Here is a 22,616-nt window from a genome sequence, read left to right on the forward strand (position 1 = left end):
AAGTTCTTGTTTTGATCTGGGGCAATTTAAATTATTGAGCTTAAATAAAAAAAAAAAAATATTAATAATGCCTTCACATACAGACCACATAACCATTAAAAAGTTAACTTTAGGGAAATTATATTCCTTGTGCTGAATATGTGAAAAACATAAGCTAAAACTAATCAACACTATCCAACCCTTCATCCAATTACCGAGCGATATAAATTGGCCACTAAAGTCTTGTAATCAGATACTGTACTAGAGCTGAAGAGTTGGGAGCAAGGAAAAAAATAAATAAATAATATTGCACCTGGGCAAACCATGTTGGAACCCTTGTGGCGCCATATAAATAAAGGATAATAATAATAATGCGTGGAAATACATTAATTGTTTTTGTTTGCAGGGTAAATACTGGCTGCGTTTGCATGTAGCCCACAAATACTGAACAGCTTTATTTTTACATGGCAATTCTGCAGTTTAGTTTGGACATGCTCCTTCAAAATATAAATCTCTCCCACCTACAGCGCAACATGGTTTGAAAGGGTGTAAAGTTACTTGCTGCATTTATTTTCTCTTTATTCCCAACTCTGAATCAGCCCTACTGTATGATTAATTTATAAATCAGTTAACGTCTTCTGGGAAGAATGTGTTCTTTCTGATAATTGGTATCATGTTTTATGGTTAAAGGCTATCTTTACTGGAATCATAAGTTTTGAAAGTTTTATGTGTTAGTTTATCTTTATACCCTGACTGTAACAACTTTTTTTTTCTTTCTCCATTTTCTAGTGGCAGTCGACTTGGAGGGCTTGTTACCGTGATATGTTTCTTTTATAATCATGGTGAAGTAAGTATATTATGTTAAAATACTAGGAAAACACAGGTTAAGGTCATGTATACTGATATGAAACAAAGCAAAACCACAAATCATATGATTGGTAGATTAAATTCTTTTGAGTCTGTTTGTATTGTGTGCAGGCTGTGTGAAATAGAACATTGCGAGCTGCAGTTAGTTGCTATACCCCCACTTTTAAAACTTTACTGCTATGGGGGGCTATTTATGAAATCTTGGAGATAGATAAAATTGTGAGAGATAAAGTACCAACTAATCGGCTCCTGCTGTAACTGTAATTTGTCTAGCATCCATAAGGGATATTGGGGACAACTTAGTACGATGGGGTATATACGGGATCCAAAAGAGCCTGTGCACTTTAAATTTCTTCAACTGGGTGTGTTGGCTTCTCCCCTCTATGCCCCTCCCACAGCAGTTTAGAAAAAAGTGCCCTCAGGATAGGATGCACACTGTGGAGCTCCAGAGAGTTTTCTTCAGTTTTTTTTTTTAAAACTTTATTATTTTCGGTATGCTGTTTGGGCAACAGCATACCAGCACCGCGGGAGTTATGGCGAGCATGGTCACCGGCCTCTGTAAGGTGTCAGAGCTGCTTCCTCGCTGCAGGACCACCGTCCTGAGATGTTGTTGTACAGCGGGGCACTGCGCCTTGAAGTTCACAATCGCAGCATGCCACACACCCCTAACGGCAGCCTGAAGGTGACGACAGTGGTGAGTACAAACCGGGTGCCCCACTAGGCGGGGTCCCCTGGTTTTTGGTGTGGCAAAAACGCAGGGGAGGTATAAAGGACCCTCCTGCGGGGGATCCGCTATAGCCCCCTGTGTACACTGGCAGAGATAGTGCAGCAGCAGGCACACACAGCTCCGCCAGACACTCAGGATACCGCTGGAAACTGGTACAGGGGTGTAGCAAAGGGGGAGAGCCGCTACTGTACACAATCTGTGTCCTGAAAAGGACAAATACTCCGGTGTTACACCGTGATATATCAGCTTGCAGCCTCACTGAGTCTGTTTAGCTTGGTTGTGCTGTTCCCTTTTCTCTGCCTCTAACATACAGTAAGGCAGGCTTGCTATTGTATTACTTGCCTGTGTGTATATGAGTGTTTGTTTACTGTAAACATGGTAAAACACAAATTATGCAGTGTATGTCACACCAGATTCTCTCCCTCTACATCTGATTCCATATCATGTGAACAATGCAGCCAGTCGTCACAACACAGGGAGGTGGCTGGGGGGGAGGGTCAAGAGCTTTCCTGGCTAGTTGCCATAAAATCCATGATGTCAGACATGTCATCTCAGCTCACTGCTAATACTAAAATAAAATGAAACAACTGCAGCAGGCTGTTGCAGACCTAGCTGCAAGGACAGATGCTCCACAGCCCCCCTCTCTAGATCAGGACCACAAAAGCGTAGGCTGCCTGCTTTACTCTCATCCTCTGATGAGAAAACACAGGAGAAGGGGGAGGACTTGGGTCCTATTACTGGGGATTCCCCTTTTACACAAGGTGGTATTGAACCCCTCTTTCTAGCTATACGGGACGTGTTAAAACTCCCTCTAGAGGACGCTGCGTCACAGCAGTCCTTTTTCTTCACACAGAACAAACTCAATGTCACTTTCCCTGATTCTGCAGAGTTAGATGACCTGTTTACGTTAGCCTGGAAAAATCCAGATAAAAAATACCAAGTGTCAAGAAGCACACTTTCCCATTTGCTCTTGAAGGCTGGAAAATCTGGGAAGATCCCCCGGCCTATCTAAAAAGGCAGTATTACAGCTCCGGGCTCCTTTACCATAAAGGGCCCTGGGGATAGAAAAATAGAGACTACACTGAAGTCTATCTACATTGCAGTAGGTATATCACAAAGACTGGTCATAGCGGGTTGCTGGATGACTCATGCCATTCATACGTAGGCTACTCAAATTATGGGGGCCTCTCAGGGCATACTGTTTGTCCCTAGTCACTACAGTGACTCTCTCAAGGAGATTGGCAATATTAATGCTAGGACCACTGCTATGGCAGTGCCGGCACGCAGAGCTTTGTGGTTGCGTCAGTGGATAGCGGACGCAGAATCCAAGCGCAGTGTAGAGTCCCTTTTTGAGAGGATTGGCTCTTCGGGGTTGAAATGGATATGTGGATTTCTATGTTACTGCGGGGAAATCCACTTTTCTCCCCTCTGGGGCCCCATCGGCTAGACATTCCTACCCGGGGTCATCTACCCAGTCCTTTCGGTCTAACGGATTTAGATCTAGGGCCAGAGGTGCCTTCAATGCAGCTGGAGGCACCAGAGGTAAGACAAGAAAACCAGCAATCACAAGTTCTCAGGAGAGCACCAGTTCTGCTTCCACTAAGGCCTCAGAATGATGGTGCCCACCCACCATGAGGGGATCTTGAAGTGGGAGCTCGACTGCGTCACTTCAGCCGCATCTGGAAAAGTTCCTGACAGGATACCTGGGTAAAGGACCTCATATCTCAGGGCTACAAGCTGGAGTTCGACGGCGCTCCTCCCCAACGATTTTTCAAATCAAGCTTAGCAGCTTTGGGGGATACGCGTGTTATGCTGCAACAGGCCATTCAAAAATTGGTCCAGTCCCAAGTCATTGTTTAAGTGCCACTGCAACAACAGGGAAAGGGTTACTACTGCAACCTGTTCGTGGTACTGAAACCGGGCAGTTAGGTAAGGCCCATTTTTAATCTAAAATCTTTGACCCCTTACCTAAAGGATTTCAAGTTCAAGATGGAATCCTTGCGAGCAGTGATTGCGGGCCTGGAAGAACGGGAGTTCATGGTTTCCCTGGATATAAGGGACGCCTATCTCCATATCCTGATTTGGCCACCTCACAAGGCTTACCTGAGGTTTGCCCTGCTGAACGATCACTACCAGTTCCAGGCGCTACCCTTCTGCCTGTCCACAGCTCCGAGGGTGTTCACGAAGGGGATGGCGGAGATGAAGTTCCAACTCCGGGTCCAGGGGGTCAATATTGTTCCTTATCTGGATGATCTCTTGATAAAAGCGAGATCCAGGGAGCTTTTGTTGCTCCATATAAACCGCACTATCCAAATTCTGTCACGCCATGGGTGGATCCTCAATTTACAGAAGTCCTACCTGGAGCCAACTCAGCGGCTCCTGTTCCTCGGAATGTTGCTGGATACTGTTGCCCAGAAAGTGTTCCTCCCAGAGGACAAAGCGAGAACACTACAGAAGATGGGGGGTAATTCCAAGTTGATCGCAGCAGGATTTTTGATAGCAATTGGGCAAAACCATGTGCACTGCAGGGGAGGCAGATATAACATGTGTAGAGAGAGTAAGATTTGGGTGTGTTATTTTGTTTCTGTGCAGGGTAAATACTGGCTGCTTTATTTTTACACTGCAATTTAGATTGCAGATTGAACACACCACACCCAAATCTAACTCTCTCTGCACATGTTATATCTGCCTCCCCTGCAGTGCACATGGTTTTGCCCAATTGCTAACAAAAATCCTGCTGCGATCAACTTGGAATTACCCCATGGTCCGCATGGTTCTCCAGCCTTCTCGAATATCTATCCATCTTTGCATAAGATTGTTGGGGAAGATGGTTGCCTCATACGATGCAATCCAGTATTGAAGGTTACATGCCAGAACATTTCAATTGGATCTCTTGAGCAAATGGTCCAGGTCATATCTTCAGATGCACTGGATAATACGGCTGTCACCTCAGGCCAGGATTTCCCTCCTGTGCTGGCTGCAGTCCTCCAACCTACTGGAAGGTCGCAGTTTAGGAATTCAGGATTGGATCCTCCTCACGAAGGATGCGAGTCTGAGAGGATGGCTAGCTGTCACCCAGGGGGCTCCGTTCCAGGGCAGGTGGTCAGCCCACAAAGCCCTCCTTCCGATCAACATTCTCTAACTTTGGGCAATCTACAATGCTCTGATTCAGGCCTTCAGGGATCACGCAATCTAAGTTCAGTTGGGCAACGCCACAGCAGTGGTGTACATCAATCAACAAGGAGGGACAAAAAGCTGGACCTGCATGCGAGAGGTGTCAAGGATACTCCTCTGGGCAGAAAGAAATGCAAGAGCAATGTCTGCAATCTTCATTCCGGGACTGGACAACTGGGAAGTGGACTTCCTGAGTCATCGGGATTTCCACCCGGGACAGTGGGGGCTTCACCATCAGGTGTTTCAGCAGATCTTCGACCGGTGGGGCTGCCCACAAATAGACATGATGGCTTCTCGACTCAACAAGAAGCTTCATTGGCATTGCTCATGAACCAGGGACCCTCAGGCAAGGGCAGTAGATGCACTGACGTTGCCTTGGCCTTACCGGCTGGTCTACCTGTTTCCTCCGATTCCGTTGCTTCCAAGGGTGCTAAAGCGAATCAGGAATCAAGGAGTCCAGGCAATTCTGATTGCCCCGGATCGGCCCCTTAGGGCATTTTATGCGGATCTTCTGGACACGTTCGTCGAAGACCCTTGGCCTCTGCCTATGAGATCTTCAACAACCCGGACTTACGACAACTTCGTTTGACGGCATGGAGGTTGAGCGGAACATCCTAGCTTAAAAGGGCCTTTCCAAAAAGGTTATTGCTACCATGGTTTAGGCCAGGAAACCTGTGACGTCAAAACACTATCATCATATCTGGGGAAGATATGTCTCTTGGTGCGAGGTACGCACGTATCCGCCTGCAGAGTTTCACTTGGGACGTTTCCTCGGTTTCCTGCAAGCTGGTGTGGATACTGGGCTTCCATTAAGGTCCAGATTTTAGCTCTCTCCATTTTCATCTAGAAGAAATTGGCAGTATTGCCAGAAGTTCAGACCTTCTTGCAAGGGGTACTGTACTTCACATTCAACCTCCTTTTGTGCCGCCCACGGCACCCTGGGATTTGAATATAGTGTTGGAATTTCTACAGTCCTCCTGGTTTGAACCTCTGATGACGGTAGAAGACAAGTACCCCACGTGGAAGATGGTGATGTTATTGGTCCTGGCTTCTGCTATGCGTGTCTCCGATTTGGGGGCCTATTTGTGTAAAAGCCCCTTCTTGGTCTTTTGTGAGGACAGAGCTGAGCTCAGGACTAGGCAGCAGTTCCTGCCGAAGGTCATCTCTGCGTTCCACTTGAATCAACCTATTGTGGTTCCGTCAAGTTCTGGCACTTCTGCTCCTCCATAGGCATTGGATGCTGTGCGAGCCTTGAAGATCTATGTCAAGAGAACAGCTCGGATCAAAAAGACTGATTCCTTGTTCATGCTATATGATGCGCTGAAAGAGGGTTGCCCTTCTTCAAAGCAGTCCATTGCTCGTTAGCTTAGACTTACTATCCAACAGGTCTATGTGTCGGCAGCCTTACCTGTTCCACAGTCTCTGAAGGCCCACACTACAAGATTGGTGGTGTCTTCCTGGGCGGCTACCCATGGAGTCTCGGTCTTGCAACTATGCCGAGCTGCTACCTGGTCGGGGAAGAACACCTTTGTGAAGTTCTACAGATTTGATAACCTGGCCAAAGAGGATTCCCAGTTTGGGCAGGCAGTGCTGCAGACGTCTCCTCACATTCCTGCTTGATCTGGAAGCTTTGGGACAACCCCATCGTACTAAGTTGTCCCCAATAGCCTTTATGGATGCTAGAGAAAATAGGATTTTAATTACCTGCCGGTAAATCCTTTTCTCGTAGTCTATAAGGGATATTGGACGCCCACCTCAGTGCGTTGACTTTTCTGCAGGTTATCTTTTCTATAGTTACCTGTTCAGCTGTTGCTGTTTTGTTACCAGCCCTTGCTGGTCGTTTTATGTTGGTGGTGTGTAAATCTCACCACTCATTGTTGTTAGGTTCCTTCTCTTAAGTATGTCCTTGCTCCTTCGGTCACTATTTTACCTATAACTGCCTGTGGGAAGGGGCATAGAGTGGAGAAGCCAGCACACCCAGTTGAAGAAATTTAAAGTGCACCGGCTCCTTTGGACCCCGTCTATACCCCATTGTACTAAGTTGTCCCCAATATCCCTTATGGACTACGAGAAAAGGATTTAACGGTAGGTAATTAAAATCCTATTTATTTCAACCACAGCCTGTAAAATGTAAGGCGGAAGATGATTGGCTAGTAATTTATCTCTCCAAGCTTTAATAAATACCCCCCTAAGTGACTTTTTTTTCTCTTGTAAAATTCTAGTTATGTTAAATGAAATATACTGTATGTAACTTTTTGTTTTCTAGAGCACCCGAGTAATGTGGACACCACCGCTACGTGAAAGTTTTTCATATCCATTCCTTGTACTTCAAATGTTTCTTTTGACATACATCCTAAGGTACCAGTATTTACAAAATGTACAGTATCAATAAGAAGTGTGTTAAAACTGTGCATAATTTTTTTTTTTTTTTTAAGGGCAACAAACAAATCTTTTGTGCGCATCATAGCTTAACTGTATTTGTCAAACTGATGTTTGTATACATATTTATAAGGTATTTATACCAGGAAGAATAATATGGTCAGTGCTTGTTTTTAAATATTTCCCGGTTACATTATACACAGTAGTAATCTCATTGCAGACTAAAGGTAGTGAGCATTAAATTTTTAGTCCTATGTTTAGAGCCCAATAACTTTTAAAATATGTCATGAGGATCTCTGATTTAACGGACTATGGAAGTGATTCAATTGTTTTACTTCGTGACTGCCACTATGGTTGCAAAACGGAACAATTCAGTTGTTGCTCCGATTATACGCCCGTTAGCTGTGGGAGTGACATTTCTCCTGAGGAGCGAGAAAAAAATGTGTGCTAAGTGGGCAGCTTGTTCTTCCAAAGCACAGCTGGACTTTATATGGGTTTAGCCATTTTAGGCAGCTAAACCCTGTCTGCTTGGGCGCCACGTGCATACATGGTGCCCAAACACAATTGAATTGTGACTAGTTGTTTGGGTGTCTAAACAGCCCGTTTAGATAGAACAAATAGATGTCAAAAACAATTGAATTGCCCCTCGTATGTGCTATAAGTGTGGAGCACAGCAGGAAAAGGTAAAGGGGCTATGCAGAGTGGAGCGTACTCCTGTTTGCGATTTTCACACTGTGCGTGCTCCAGAAACAAGAAGCTGAACAGCAGATGGCTCTTTTGCAAGTGTGAAAGGGTCACAGTATCAGGGCCAGCATCAATATTATCTGCTACAGACACAATAGAAATGGAAAGGATGGTTTTCAAAAATACATGGTTGACACATATGGTGGATTTATGGGTTGATACAGCACTTGTTTATGGCACTTGCCACTAGAATGTTAAAAAGCTTTTCTCTGACGTCCTAGTGGATGCTGGGAACTCCGTAAGGACCATGGGGAATAGATGGGCTCCGCAGGAGGCTGGGCACTCTAAAGAAAAGATTAGGTACTATCTGGTGTGCACTGGCTCCTCCCTCTATGCCCCTCCTCCAGACCTCAGTTAGAATCTGTGCCCGGCCAGAGCTGGGTGCTCCTAGTGGGCTCTCCTGAGCTTACTAGTAAAGAAAGTATTTATTAGGTTTTTTATTTTCAGTGAGCTTCTGCTGGCAACAGACTCACTGCTACGTGGGACTAAGGGGAGAGAAGCAAACCTACCTGCTTGCAGCTAGCTTGTGCTTCTTAGGCTACTGGACACCATTAGCTCCAGAGGGTTCAAACACAGGCACCTGTCCTCGATCGTCCGGAGCCGCGCCGCCGTCCCCCTCGCAGAGCCAGAAGAACAGAAGCTTGAAGACGACGAAATCGGCGGCAGAAGACTCCTGTCTTCATTTAAGGTAGCGCACAGCACCGCAGCTGTGCGCCATTGCTCCCAGCACACTTACACACTCCGGTCACTGTAGGGTGCAGGGCGCTGGGGGGGGGGGCGCCCTGGGCAGCAATTGAAGTACCTTTTGGCAATAAAAATACATATATACAGTCTGGCACTGTATATATGTAAAAACCCCTGCCATTTTTTCACACAGAAAGCGGGACAGAAGCCCGCCGCTGAGGGGGCGGGTCCTTCTTCCTCAGCACACCAGCGCCATTTTCTATTCACAGCTCCGCTGGAAAGAAGCTCCCCAGGCTCTCCCCTGCAGTATCCAGATACACAAAGGGTGAAAAGAGGGGGGGGGGGGGGGGGGCACATAAATTTAGGATCAAATTTGTATATACAGCAGCTACTGGGTAAACACTGAGTTCTAGTGTAATCCCTGGGTTATATAGCGCTGGGGTGTGTGCTGGCATACTCTCTCTCTGTCTCTCCAAAGGGCCTTTTGGGGGAACTGTCTTCAAATAGAGCATCCCCTGTGTGTGTGGTGTGTCGGTACGCGTGTGTCGACATGTCTGAGGTAAAAGGCTCCCCTAAGGAGGAGATAGAGAAAATATGTGTGTGAGAGGGTGTCTCCGTCGACAACGCCGACACCTGTTTGGATATGTGTAAGTGCTGAGGTAAATTTTTTGCACAATAGATTAGAGAACAGACAGGAAATCTACCCATGTCTGTCCCTATGTCGCAGAGACCTTCAGAGTCTCACAATGATCACTATCCAAAATAATACACACTTATATAGACACGGAGTTTGACTCCAGTGTCGACTACGATAATGCAAAGTTACAGCCAAAATGGCTGAAAGTTATTCAATATATGATTATTGTAATAAAAGGGTACACATGTTACGGGGAAGAAAGCTGAGGTAAATTTCCCTCCTCTCATGAGGAAAAAGGGCGGGAATCTCCAGACAAGAGACTGCAGCTTCCCACAAGGAATTCTCAGGCAGTATCCTTTCCCCACTAGGGCCAGGATGTGATGGGAATCTTCCCCTAGGGTGTCACGTTTGCCCAGACGGTAGCACTAGCTGTTCTCAGGGATCCTGCAGATAGCGTGCACATTCTAGTGCACTACTCAGACCGGCGATTGTGTCGGCATGAGTTTATAGCGCTGTGGCAGCGTGGACAGGTACCTTATCAGCAGAGATTGAGACCCTAGTATGCATATAGATATATATATATATATATGTATATATATAGATACAAAAAAATGGAGCACTCACCAGTCTTTTCTTATGAAATATTTTAGCAAAAGTTTATTGCCCAGACAGCATACATGACTGTGTAACACAGTCAATTATAGTTATCCAGAAGTAAGCTCAAACGTTTTCGGTCATAGCAGACCTTCATCAGGAGACATAAACATCAATTCACAGCCGTCCTGCCATCATACAGAGATACCATCAGCCTCAGTCCTGTATGATGGCAGGACGGCTGTGAATTGATGTTTATGTCTCCTGATGAAGGTCTGCTATGACCGAAAACGTTTGAGCTTACTTCTGGATAACTATAATTGACTGTGTTACACAGTCATGTATGCTGTCTGGGCAATAAACTTTTGCTAAAATATTTCATAAGAAAAGACTGGTGAGTGCTCCATTTTTTTGTATCTACAAGTGGATCCCCTGGATAGGGGTTTTCGTGGAAGACACCCCAGCTGTTGTTCCAATATTACACGTGAGTGCGACTTTTTCTGCATATATGTATATATATAGATATATACATATTGAAGATGCTGTCTTAAGAGATATATATATATATATATATATATATATATATAAAAAACATGCCCAAAGAGACATGAGTATACTGGGTCCTGGAGTCAAAGCTATGTCGATTTCCTCTTGACGTGTCCTGTAGAATATGCAATGGACAGATGATGCCGACTTAAGAGGCATATGGAAGGCTGAGGATTGTGTGGAGAAGGGTATCTCGGACCTGGTCTCCGCAGCTTTAGCTGGTAAATTCTAATATTTTGCCTTATAATCCTGCACAGCCTAGGAAAGCACGACATTATCAAATGCAGCTTTTCGAATAAAGAAACAAGAAAGCCCGAGGTGCGTCCTTTCTTGCCAGAGGCGGCGGCAGAGGAAAGAAGCTGCACAACACAGCTAGTTCCCAGGAACAGAAGTCCTCCCCGGCCTCTACAAAAATCCACCGCAGGTCGCTGGGGCTCCACAGGCGGAGCTAGTCCCGGTGGGGGCACGCCTTCGTAAGTTCAGCCACAAGTGGGTTCACTCCCTGTTAGATCCCTGGGCGATCGATATTGTGTCTCAGGGATATAAGCTGGACTTTGAGAAGATGCCCCCTCACCGACGGCCTTGCCGGCTTCCCCCCACGAGAGGGAAACAGTGTTAACTGCAATTCACAGATTGTATCTTCAACAGGCGGTGGTCAAGGTTCCCCTCCTTCAACAAGGAGGGGGTTATTATTCGACCATGTTGTAGTCCCGTAACCTGACGGTTCGGTGGGACCCATATTGAATTTAAAATCCCTGAACATATACCTAAAAAGGTTCAAGTTCACGTTGAAATCGCTAAGAGCGGTTATTGCAAGCCTGAAAGGTGACTCGGGACATAAAGGATGCATACCTTCAGGTCCCCATTTATCCACCTCATCAGGCGTACCTCAGAATTACGGTACGGGATTGTCATTACCAATTTCAGAGGTTGCCGTTTGGTCTCTCCACGGCCTTGAGAATGTTCACCAAGGTAATGGCGGAAATGATGGTGCTCCTGCGGAAGCAAGGTGTCACTATTATCACGTACTTGGACGATCTCCTCATAAAAGCGAGATCAAGAGAGCAGTTGCTGAACAGCGTATCACTTTCTCTGGAAGTGTAACGGCAACACGGCTGGATTCTATATATTCCAAAGTCGCAGTGGGTTCTTACAGCTCATCTGCTTCTCCTAGGCATGATCCTAGACACAGACCAGAAAAGGGTTATCTCTCGATAGAGAGAGCTCAGGAGCTCGTGACACTGGTCAGGAATCTATTAAAACCAAAACAGGGGTCAGTGCATCACTGCACTCGAGTCCTGGGAAGGAGGGTGGCCTCATACGAGGCCATTCCCTTCGGCAGGTTCCATACGAGGTCCTTCCAATGGGACTTACTGGACAAATGGTCCGGATCACATCTTCAGATGCATCGGTTAATCACCCTATCCCCCAGGACCAGGGTGTCTCTTCTGTGGTGGCTGCAGAGTGCTCATCTTCTCGAGGGCCGCAGGTTCGGCATACAGGACTGGGTCCTGGTGACCACGGATGCAAGCCTCCGCGGATGGGGGGCAGTCACTCAGGGAACAAACTTCCAAGGGCTGTGGTCAAGTCAGGAGACTTGTCTGCACATAAATATACTGGAACTAAGGGCCATATACAACGCCCTGAGTCAAGCAGAGCCCCTGCTTCGAGACCAACCAGTACTGATTCAGTCAGACAACATCACAGCGGTCGTCCATGTAAACAGCCAGGGCGGCACAAGAAGCAGGGTGGCAATGGCGGAAGCCACAAAGATTCTTCGTTGGGCGGAGAATCACGTGCAAGCACTGTCAGCAGTGTTCATTCCGGGAGTGGACAACTGGGAAGCAGATTTCCTCAGCAGACACGACCTCCACCCGGGAGAGTGGGGACTTCATCAAGAAGTCTTCACACAGATTGCAAATCGATGGGAACTGCCACAGGTGGACATGATGGCGTCCCGCCTCAACAAAAAGCTAAAAAGATATTGCGCCAGGTCAAGGGACCCTCAGGCGATAGCTGTGGACGCGCTAGTGACACCGTGGGTGTTCCAGTCGGTATATGTGTTTCCTCCTCTTCCTCTCATACCAAAGGTGCTGAGAATTGTAAGAAAAAGAGGAGTGAGAACAATACTCATTGTTCCGGATTGGTCAAGAAGGACTTGGTACCCGGAACTGCAAGAAATGCGCACAGAGGACCCATGGCCTCTGCCTCTCAGACAGGACCTGCTGCAACAAGGGCCCTGTCTGTTCCAAGACTTACCGCGGCTGCGTTTGACGGCATGGCGGTTGAACGCCGGATCCTAGCAGTAAAAGGCATTCCGGATGAAGTTATTCCTACGCTGATAAAGGCTAGGAAGGACGTGACAGCAAAGCATTATCACCGTATATGGCGAAAATATGTTGCTTTGTGTGAGGCCAGGACGGCCCCTACAGAGGAATTCCAGCTGGGTCGATTCCTGCACTTCCTACAGTCAGGAGTGTCTATGGGCCTAAAATTAGGGTGTATAAGGGTCCAGATTTCGGCCCTATCCATTTTCTTTCAAAAAGAACTGGCTTCACTGCCTGAGGTTCAGATGTTTGTTAAGGGAGTGCTGCATATTCAGCCCCCTTTTGTGCCACCAGTGGCACCATGGGATCTTAACGTTGTGTTGGATTTCCTGAAATCCCACTGGTTTGAGCCACTTAAGACCGTGGAACTAAAGTATCTCACGTGTAAAGTGGCCATGCTGTTGGCCTTAGCATCGGCCAGGCGTGTGTCAGAATTGGCGGCTTTGTCATGTAAAAGCTCCTATCTGGTTTTTCATATGGACAGGGCAGAATTGCGGACTCGTCCCCAATTTCTCCCAAATGTGGTATCATCGTTTCATTTGAACCTACCTATTGTGGTGCCTGCGGCTACTCGGGACTTGGAGGACTCCAAGTTGCTGGACGTAGTCAGGGCTTTGAAAATATATGTTTCCAGAACGGCTGGAGTCAGGAAGACTGACTCGCTGTTTATCCTGCATGCACCCAACAAGCTGGGTGCTCCTGCTTCAAAGCAAACTATTGCTCGCTGGATCTGTAGCACGATTCATCTGGCTCATTCTGCGGCTGGATTGCCGCATCCAAAATCAGTGAAAGCCCATTCCACAAGGAAGGTGGGCTCTTCTTGGGCGGCTGCCCGAGGGGTCTCGGCTTTACAGCTTTGCCGAGCGGCTACTTGGTCGGGTTCAAACACCTTTGCAAAGTTCTACAAGTTTGATACCCTGGCTGAGGAGGACCTTGTGTTTGCTCATTCGGTGCTGCAGAGTCATCCGCACTCTCCCGCCCGTTTGGGAGCTTTGGTATAATCCCCATGGTCCTTACGGAGTTCCCAGCATCCACTAGGACGTCAGAGAAAATAAGAATTTACTCACCGGTAATTCTATTTCTCGTAGTCCGTAGTGGATGCGGGGCGCCCGTCCCAAGTGCGGACTTTCTGCAATACGTGTATATAGTTATTGCTTAAATAAGGGTTATTGTTATGAGCCATCTGTTGAGTGAGGCTCAGTTGTTGTTCATACTGTTAACTGGGTAAGGTTATCACAAGTTGTACGGTGTGATTGGTGTGGCTGGTATAAGTCTTACCCTGGATTCCAAAAATCCTTTCCTTGTAATGTCAGCTCTTCCAGGCACAGTTTCCCTAACTGAGGTCTGGAGGAGGGGCATAGAGGGAGGAGCCAGTGCACACCAGATAGTACCTAATCTTTTCTTTAGAGTGCCCAGTCTCCTGCGGAGCCCGTCTATTCCCCATGGTCCTTACGGAGTTCCCAGCATCCACTACGGACTACGAGAAATAGAATTACCGGTGAGTAAAATCTTATTTTAAATAAAGCAGGATAATTAACTATTTAAAGCATACACCAGAAGATAAGACGTCTGCTGTACTGTTTTACAGTGGTTCACAATGAGGTCATCATAAGAAAAACAAAAAATAAAATCTTAACATTTCCTAGTACAGATTATACAGGAGAATAAGTAAATTAAGACTTCTGTGGAGAGGTTTAGTGAAGAAGTGGAGAAGGTCGTTTAGTACCTGCTTGTAATCCAGTCCCTTTATATTGATTAACCACTTCACTGAATATTTCTCTAACGTCCTAGTGGATGCTGGGGACTCCGTAAGGACCATGGGGAATAGACGGGCTCCGCAGGAGACTGGGCACTCTAAGAAAGAATTAGTGCTACTGGTGTGCACTGGCTCCTCCCTCTATGCCCCTCCTCCAGACCTCAGTTAGAATATGTGCCCGGAAGGAGCTGGGTGCATTTTAGTGAGCTCTCCTGAGCTTGCTATTAAGAAAGTATTTTAGTTAGGATTTTTTTTTATTTTCAGAGAGCTTCTGCTGGCAACAGACTCTCTGCTACGTGGGACTGAGGGGAGAGATGCAAACCTACTAACTGCGGCTAGGTTGCGCTTCTTAGGCTACTGGACACCATTAGCTCCAGAGGGTTCGAACACAGGAACTTAACCTTGGTCGTCCGTTCCCAGAGCCGCGCCGCCGTCCCCCTCGCAGAGCCAGAAGACAGATGCCGGCGGATGAAGCAAGAAGACGTCAAAATCCGCGGCAGAAGACTCCTGTCTTCACATGAGGTAGCGCACAGCACTGCAGCTGTGCGCCATTGCGCCCACACTAACCCACACTCTCCGGTCACTGTAGGGTGCAGGGCGCAGGGGGGGGGGCGCACTGGGCAGCAATGGAGTACCTCCTGGCAAAAGCAGCATATATACAGCTGGGCACTGTATATATGCATGAGCCCCCGCCATCTTTTACACCAAATCGCGGGACAGAAGCCTGCCGCTGAGGGGGCGGGGCTTCTTCCTCAGCACTCACCAGCGCCATTTTCTCTCCACAGCTCCGCTGAGAGGAAGCTCCCCAGGATCTCCCCTGCAGACTCACGGTAGAAAGAGGGTTGTCAAAGTCAGAAAAATATCACGCTGCACGTTGCCATATATTCACCTCATGCGCGTGCCTGCTGCACGTGCACATTCTCTCCCGTGCGTGCGGATACTCGCAGCCGCGTGATGGTGCCTCGGCCATGCGCTCGAGCGCGTGGTATGTGCATTTACGGTAGAGTTTGTGTGCGTCTAGCGGGCGACTCAATCGTTAGATAATAAATCCATATAGCATGTTTTATAGATAATGTTCCCGTTCGTAATAACTGTAAGTTTGTTTAATGTGACTTGTTCACGGACTTGGGAATCCCTCTTTGTATGGTACGAAGGGTCAGACAGGGTTTGAACAGCTGTGTCTGGTACCTAACTGAAGAGTATTTTAATAGCAACAATCCGGTGCTGGTTAGGTAAATATTAATCGCTCCTGCGTATAGTTATGGCCATTAGTAGATTCTGGACATTTCATATATTTGCGATTCATTATCTATGCGGCGGGAATCCGGAGATTCCCACCCACCTGAGCTGTTTGAAATAGTCACAGCCCACCTGTTCAAACTAACCTATGACCTTTTGATATGATGCGAGGAGACATTCCTGTGTCCAATGAACAATGAGATTGTAGGTCCCTTTGTAGTATACTGTACCCAGTGTATATAAGGTCAGCCAGCCTGAACAGCACTCCCACTCTCTCCACAAACGGTTTTCATATTGACAAACTCGGGGCTGGTACCAGGCTGCGCTGCGATTGTTCCCAGTGTGTGTGTAAGTAATTCTCTGTGATTATTTCGCTCTTTGTTTGTATTGGCCACATTCTCTCTGTTAGTTTAAGACTGTAAACGTTATTGTATATTTCTCTGACGTCCTAGTGGATGCTGGGACTTCCGTAAGGACCATGGGGAATAGCGGCTCCGCAGGAGACTGGGCACAAAAAAAGTAAAAGCTTTAGACTAGCTGGTGTGCACTGGCTCCTCCCCCTATGACCCTCCTCCAAGCCTCAGTTAGATTTTTGTGCCCGAACGAGAAGGGTGCATGCTAGGTGGCTCTCCTGAGCTGCTTAGAAGTAAAAGTTTAAATAGGTTTTTTATTTTCAGTGAGTCCTGCTGGCAACAGGCTCACTGCATCGTGGGACTAAGGGGAGAAGAAGCGAACTCACCTGCGTGCAGAGTGGATTGGGCTTCTTGGCTACTGGACATTAGCTCCAGAGGGACGATCACAGGTTCAGCCTGGATGGGTCCCGGAGCCGCGCCGCCGGCCCCCTTACAGAGCCAGAAGAGCGAAGAGGTCCGGAGAAATCGGCGGCAGAAGACGTTCCTGTCTTCAGATAAGGTAGCGCACAACACTGCAGCTGTGCGCCATTGCTCTCAGCACACTTCACACTCCGGTCACTGAGGGTGCAGGGCGCTGGGGGGGAGCGCCCTGAGACGCAATAAAACATGTTTAAACCTTATATGGCTAAAGAAATACATCACATATAGCTCCTGGGCTATATGGATGCATTTCACCCCTGCCAGTTTTCCTAAAAAAAGCGGGAGAAAAGGCCGCCGTGAAGGGGGCGGAGCCTATCTCCTCAGCACACAAGCGCCATTTTCCCTCACAGTTCCGCTGGAAGGAAGGCTCCCAGACTCTCCCCTGCAGTCCTGCTACAGAATCAGGGTAAAACAAGAGAGGGGGGGCACTATTGGCAGCTAATATAAAACAGCAGCTATAAAGGGAGTAACACTTACATAAGGTTATCCCTGTATATATATAGCGCTCTGGTGTGTGCTGGCAAACTCTCCCTCTGTCTCCCCAAAGGGCTCGTGGGGTCCTGTCCTCTTTCAGAGCATTCCCTGTGTGTGTGCTGGGTGTCGGTACGATTGTGTCGACATGTATGAGGAGGAAAATGATGTGGAAGCAGAGCAATTGCCTGTGTTAGTGATGTCACCCCCTAGGGAGTCGACACCTGACTGGATGGTCGTATTTAAAGAATTACGTGACAGTGTCAGCACTTTGCAAAAAACTGTTGACGACATGAGACAGCCGGCAAATCAATTAGTGCCTGTTCAGGCGTCTCAGACACCGTCGGGGGCGCTAAAACGCCCGTTACCTCAGATGGTCGACACAGACCCAGACACGGATACTGAATCCAGTGTCGACGGTGAGGAGACAAACGTAATGTCCAGTAGGGCCACACGTTACATGATCACGGCAATGAAGGAGGCATTGAATATTTCTGACACTACAAGTACCACAAAAAAGGGTATTATGTGGGGTGTGAAAAAACTACCAGTAGTTTTTCCTGAATCAGATGAATTAAATGAGGTGTGTGATAAAGCGTGGTTTTCCCCCGATAAAAAACTGCTGATTTCTAATAAATTATTGGCACTATACCCTTTCCCGCCAGAGGTTAGGGCGCGTTGGGAAACACCCCCTAGGGTAGATAAGGCGCTCACACGCTTATCAAAACAAGTGGCGTTACCGTCTCCCGATACGGCCGCCCTTAAGGAACCAGCTGATAGAAGGCTGGAAAATATCCTAAAAGGTATATACACACATACTGGTGTTATACTGCGACCAGCAATCGCCTCAGCCTGGATGTGCAGTGCTGGAGTGGCTTGGTCGGATTCCCTGACTGAAAATATTGATACCCTGGATAGGGACAGTATATTATTAACTATAGAGCATTTAAAGGATGCATTACTATATATGCGAGATGCACAGAGGGATATTTGCACCCTGGCATCTAGAGTGAGTGCGATGTCCATTTCTGCCAGAAGAGCGTTATGGACGCGACAGTGGTCAGGTGATGCGGATTCCAAACGACATATGGAAGTATTGCCGTATAAAGGGGAGGAGTTATTTGGGGTCGGTCTATCGGACCTGGTGGCCACAGCAACGGCTGGAAAATCCACCTTTTTACCCCAGGTCACCTCTCAGCAGAAAAAGACACCGTCTTTTCAAACTCAGTCCTTTCGTTCCCATAAGGGCAAGCGGGCAAAAGGCCACTCATTTCTGCCCCGGGGCAGAGGAAGGGGAAAAAGACTGCACCAGGCAGCCTCTTCACAGGAGCAGAAGCCCTCCCCCGCTTCTGCCAAGTCTTCAGCATGACGCTGGGGCCTTACAAGCGGACTCAGGCACGGTGGGGGGCCGTCTCAAGAATTTCAGCGCGCAGTGGGCTCACTCGCAAGTGGACCCCTGGATCCTGCAGGTAGTATCACAGGGGTACAAATTGGAATTCGAGACGTCTCCCCCTCGCCGGTTCCTGAAGTCTGCTCTACCAACGTCTCCCTCCGACAGGGAGGCGGTAGTGGAAGCTATTCACAAGCTGTATTCCCAGCAGGTGATAATCAAGGTACCCCTCCTACAACAGGGAAAGGGGTATTATTCCACGCTGTTTGTGGTACCGAAGCCGGATGGCTCGGTGAGACCAATTTTAAATCTAAAATCCTTGAACACTTACATAAAAAGGTTCAAATTCAAGATGGAGTCACTCAGAGCAGTGATAGCGAACCTGGAAGAAGGGGACTATATGGTGTCTCTGGACATCAAAGATGCTTATCTCCATGTCCCAATCTACCCTTCTCACCAAGGGTACCTCAGGTTTGTGGTACAAAACTGTCATTATCAGTTTCAGACGCTGCCGTTTGGATTGTCCACGGCACCACGGGTCTTTACCAAGGTAATGGACGAAATGATGATTCTTCTTCGAAGAAAAGGCGTCTTAATTATTCCTTACTTGGACGATCTCCTGATAAGGGCAAGGTCCAGGGAACAGTTAGAGGTCGGTGTAGCACTATCTCAGGTAGTGCTACGTCAGCACGGGTGGATCCTAAATATCCCAAAATCACAGCTGATTCCAACAACACGTCTACTGTTCCTGGGGATGATTCTGGACACAGTCCAGAAAAAGGTGTTTCTCCTGGAGGAGAAGGCCAGGGAGTTATCCGAGCTAGTCAGGAAACTCCTAAAACCAGGCCAAGTGTCAGTGCATCAATGCACGAGAGTCCTGGGAAAAATGGTGGCTTCTTACGAAGCGATTCCATTCGGAAGATTCCATGAAGGGTGTCTCTCCTGTGGTGGTTACAGAGTGCTCATCTTCTAGAGGGCCGCAGATTCGGCATTCAGGATTGGATGCTGGTGACCACCGATGCCAGCCTGAGAGGCTGGGGAGCAGTCACACAGGGAAGAAATTTCCAGGGCTTGTGGTCAAGCATGGAAACGTCTCTTCACATAAATATCCTGGAACTAAGGGCCATTTACAATGCCCTAAGTCAAGCAAGGCCTCTGCTTCAGGGTCAGTCGGTATTGATCCAATCGGACAACATCACGGCAGTCGCCCACGTCAACAGACAGGGCGGCACAAGAAGCAGGAGGGCAATGGCAGAAGCTGCAAGGATTCTTCGCTGGGCGGAAAATCATGTGGTGGCACTGTCAGCAGTGTTCATTCCGGGAGTGGACAACTGGGAAGCAGACTTCCTCAGCAGACACGACCTCCACCCGGGGGAGTGGGGACTTCACCCAGAAGTCTTTCAAGTGATTGTAAACCGTTGGGAAAAACCAAAGGTGGACATGATGGCGTCCCGTCTCAACAAAAAACTGGACAGATATTGCGCCAGGTCAAGGGACCCTCAGGCAATAGCGGTGGACGCTCTGGTAACACCGTGGGTGTACCAGTCGGTGTATGTGTTCCCTCCTCTGCCTCTCATTCCAAAAGTACTGAGAATCATAAGAAGGAGAGGAGTGAAGACTATACTCGTGGCTCCGGATTGGCCAAGAAGAACTTGGTACCCGGAACTGCAAGAGATGCTCATGGAGGACCCGTGGCCTCTACCTCTAAGAAAGGACCTGCTCCAGCAGGGACCTTGTCTGTTCCAAGACTTACCGCGGCTGCGTTTGACGGCATGGCGGTTGAACGCCGGATCCTGATGGAAAAAGGCATTCCAGATGAAGTCATCCCTACCCTGATCAAAGCCAGGAAGGATGTAACTGCGAAACATTATCACCGCATTTGGCGAAAATATGTTTCCTGGTGTGAGGCTAAGAAGGCCCCCACAGAGGAATTTCAACTGGGTCGTTTCCTGCATTTCCTGCAAGCAGGACTGTCTATGGGCCTAAAATTAGGATCCATTAAGGTTCAAATTTCGGCCCTGTCGATCTTCTTCCAGAAAGAACTGGCTTCATTGCCTGAAGTTCAGACATTTGTCAAGGGGGTACTGCATATACAACCTCCTTTTGTGCCACCAGTGGCACCTTGGGATCTCAATGTAGTTTTAGGGTTCCTAAAATCACATTGGTTTGAACCACTCACCACTGTGAAATTAAAATATCTCACATGGAAGGTGGTCATGCTGTTAGCTCTGGCGTCAGCCAGGCGTGTCTCAGAAATGGCGGCTTTGTCATATAAAAGCCCTTACCTAATTTTTCATTCAGACAGGGCAGAATTGAGGACTCGTCCTCAATTTCTCCCTAAGGTGGTTTCAGCGTTTCACATGAACCAACCTATTGTGGTGCCTGCGGCTACTAGGGACTTGGAGGACTCCAAGTTGTTGGACGTAGTCAGGGCCCTGAAAATATATGTTTCCAGGACGGCTGGAGTCAGAAAATCTGACTCGCTGTTTATCCTGTATGCACCCAACAAGCTGGGTGCTCCTGCTTCTAAGCAGACGATTGCTCGTTGGATTTGTAGTACAATTCAGCTTGCACATTCTGTGGCAGGACTGCCACAGCCAAAATCTGTTAAAGCCCATTCCACAAGAAAAGTGGGCTCATCTTGGGCGGCTGCCCGAGGTGTCTCGGCTTTACAACTTTGCCGAGCAGCTACTTGGTCAGGGGCAAACACGTTTGCAACATTTTACAAATTCGATACCCTGGCTGAGGAGGACCTGGAGTTCTCTCATTCGGTGCTGCAGAGTCATCCGCACTCTCCCGCCCGTTTGGGAGCTTTGGTATAATCCCCATGGTCCTTACGGAAGTCCCAGCATCCACTAGGACGTCAGAGAAAATAAGAATTTTCTTACCGATAATTCTATTTCTCATAGTCCGTAGTGGATGCTGGGCGCCCATCCCAAGTGCGGATTGTCTGCAATACTTGTATATAGTTATTGTTACAAAAAAAAAAATCGGGTTGTTTATTGTTGTGAGCCATCTTTTCAGAGGCTCCTACGTTTATCATACTGTTAACTGGGTTCAGATCACAGGTTGTACAGTGTGATTGGTGTGGCTGGTATGAGTCTTTCCCGGGATTCAAAATCCTTCCTTATTATGTACGCTCGTCCGGGCACAGTATCCTAACTGAGGCTTGGAGGAGGGTCATAGGGGGAGGAGCCAGTGCACACCAGCTAGTCTAAAGCTTTTACTTTTTTGTGCCCAGTCTCCTGCGGAGCCGCTATTCCCCATGGTCCTTACGGAAGTCCCAGCATCCACTACGGACTATGAGAAATAGAATTATCGGTAAGTAAATTCTTATTTTCTGTCTAGATATTCTGTTAGAATTATATGTTAGTATGTAGTGTATGACTTGTAACTGTTTTACCCCTTTTCGATATAACTAAAAGCTTGTTAGTAAAGGTGTTGGATCCTTAGCACTGTATTGTGTGTTCATTACATTGCAGAGGGTAATAGGAGCGTCTCGATCGCTCAAACAGCTTTAGTGTTAACAAGGTTAAGCAGCGTTATATCGCTAGAGTGTTTCAGTACAAGGTTTACAGTATAAGAGTATCCTTTCTGTGTGTTACATTCCAGGTTTACTGATTGTCATCTTGTGAGCGTCTGTGCCGCTCGTGATCTCCTCGTGATCTCGAGCGTCCGCTACGCTGATAGCGTAGCATTACGGTTGTTGCTCGCCTATAGCGTGCTCGACACCACACATTAAGCTGTGAGCGAGCGTGCCGCATGTGCGTCTCGATCACGGCCTAGCGTATGCTACGCTAAATACGTACCCTTACGGTACCCCATACGCCAATTGCGTACTGTGTCTCTTACCCATTATTGTGAAGTTATAAGGTGATCTAAATCAGCATTATCAATTGGCGGCTCGTCCGTCCTCCACATATCCGCACTAGCGAAAACAAACGTTATCTGTCAGCAAGGGCGGGAAGGCAGTATCCCTTCGTATCGGGATACAGGAGTGCTGACTAGATAAGCGTCTGTTTCGCTAGATTGAAGGAGTGCTGGTGGGATCCGGAACCGGAGGTAAGAACAATACGCTATTGTTTTTTTAAAACTGTTTATTTCTGTTTTGCGTACACACGCACGCAAACACACAACTGTATCTCTTTTCATTTGTGTATTTTCACATATCACCTTCCTGTTTGCCATTTCACAATTGATAACGTGCTGAGAAAGATTTGTTGCTATTGGTAGTTAAAAGTTAATATTAATACGTAAGGAAGTAATTTG

General features: G+C 47.5%; 1 protein-coding gene across 2 annotated transcripts in view; it reads left to right on the forward strand.

Moving 5' to 3' along the window:
• DPY19L1 (dpy-19 like C-mannosyltransferase 1) overlaps positions 1–22,616 on the forward strand; it is a 595,286-nt gene that overhangs the window by 220,892 nt on the left and 351,778 nt on the right. For both annotated transcript variants that reach the window (XM_063922533.1, XM_063922534.1), the window contains exons 7-8: positions 769–826; positions 7,014–7,105. In XM_063922533.1, the coding sequence (XP_063778603.1) occupies positions 769–826; positions 7,014–7,105 (150 nt within the window). The remainder of the gene's footprint in view (positions 1–768; positions 827–7,013; positions 7,106–22,616) is intronic.

The sequence above is a fragment of the Pseudophryne corroboree genome, chromosome 5, assembly GCF_028390025.1.
Source record: "Pseudophryne corroboree isolate aPseCor3 chromosome 5, aPseCor3.hap2, whole genome shotgun sequence".
Classification (NCBI taxonomy): Eukaryota; Metazoa; Chordata; class Amphibia; order Anura; family Myobatrachidae; genus Pseudophryne; species Pseudophryne corroboree.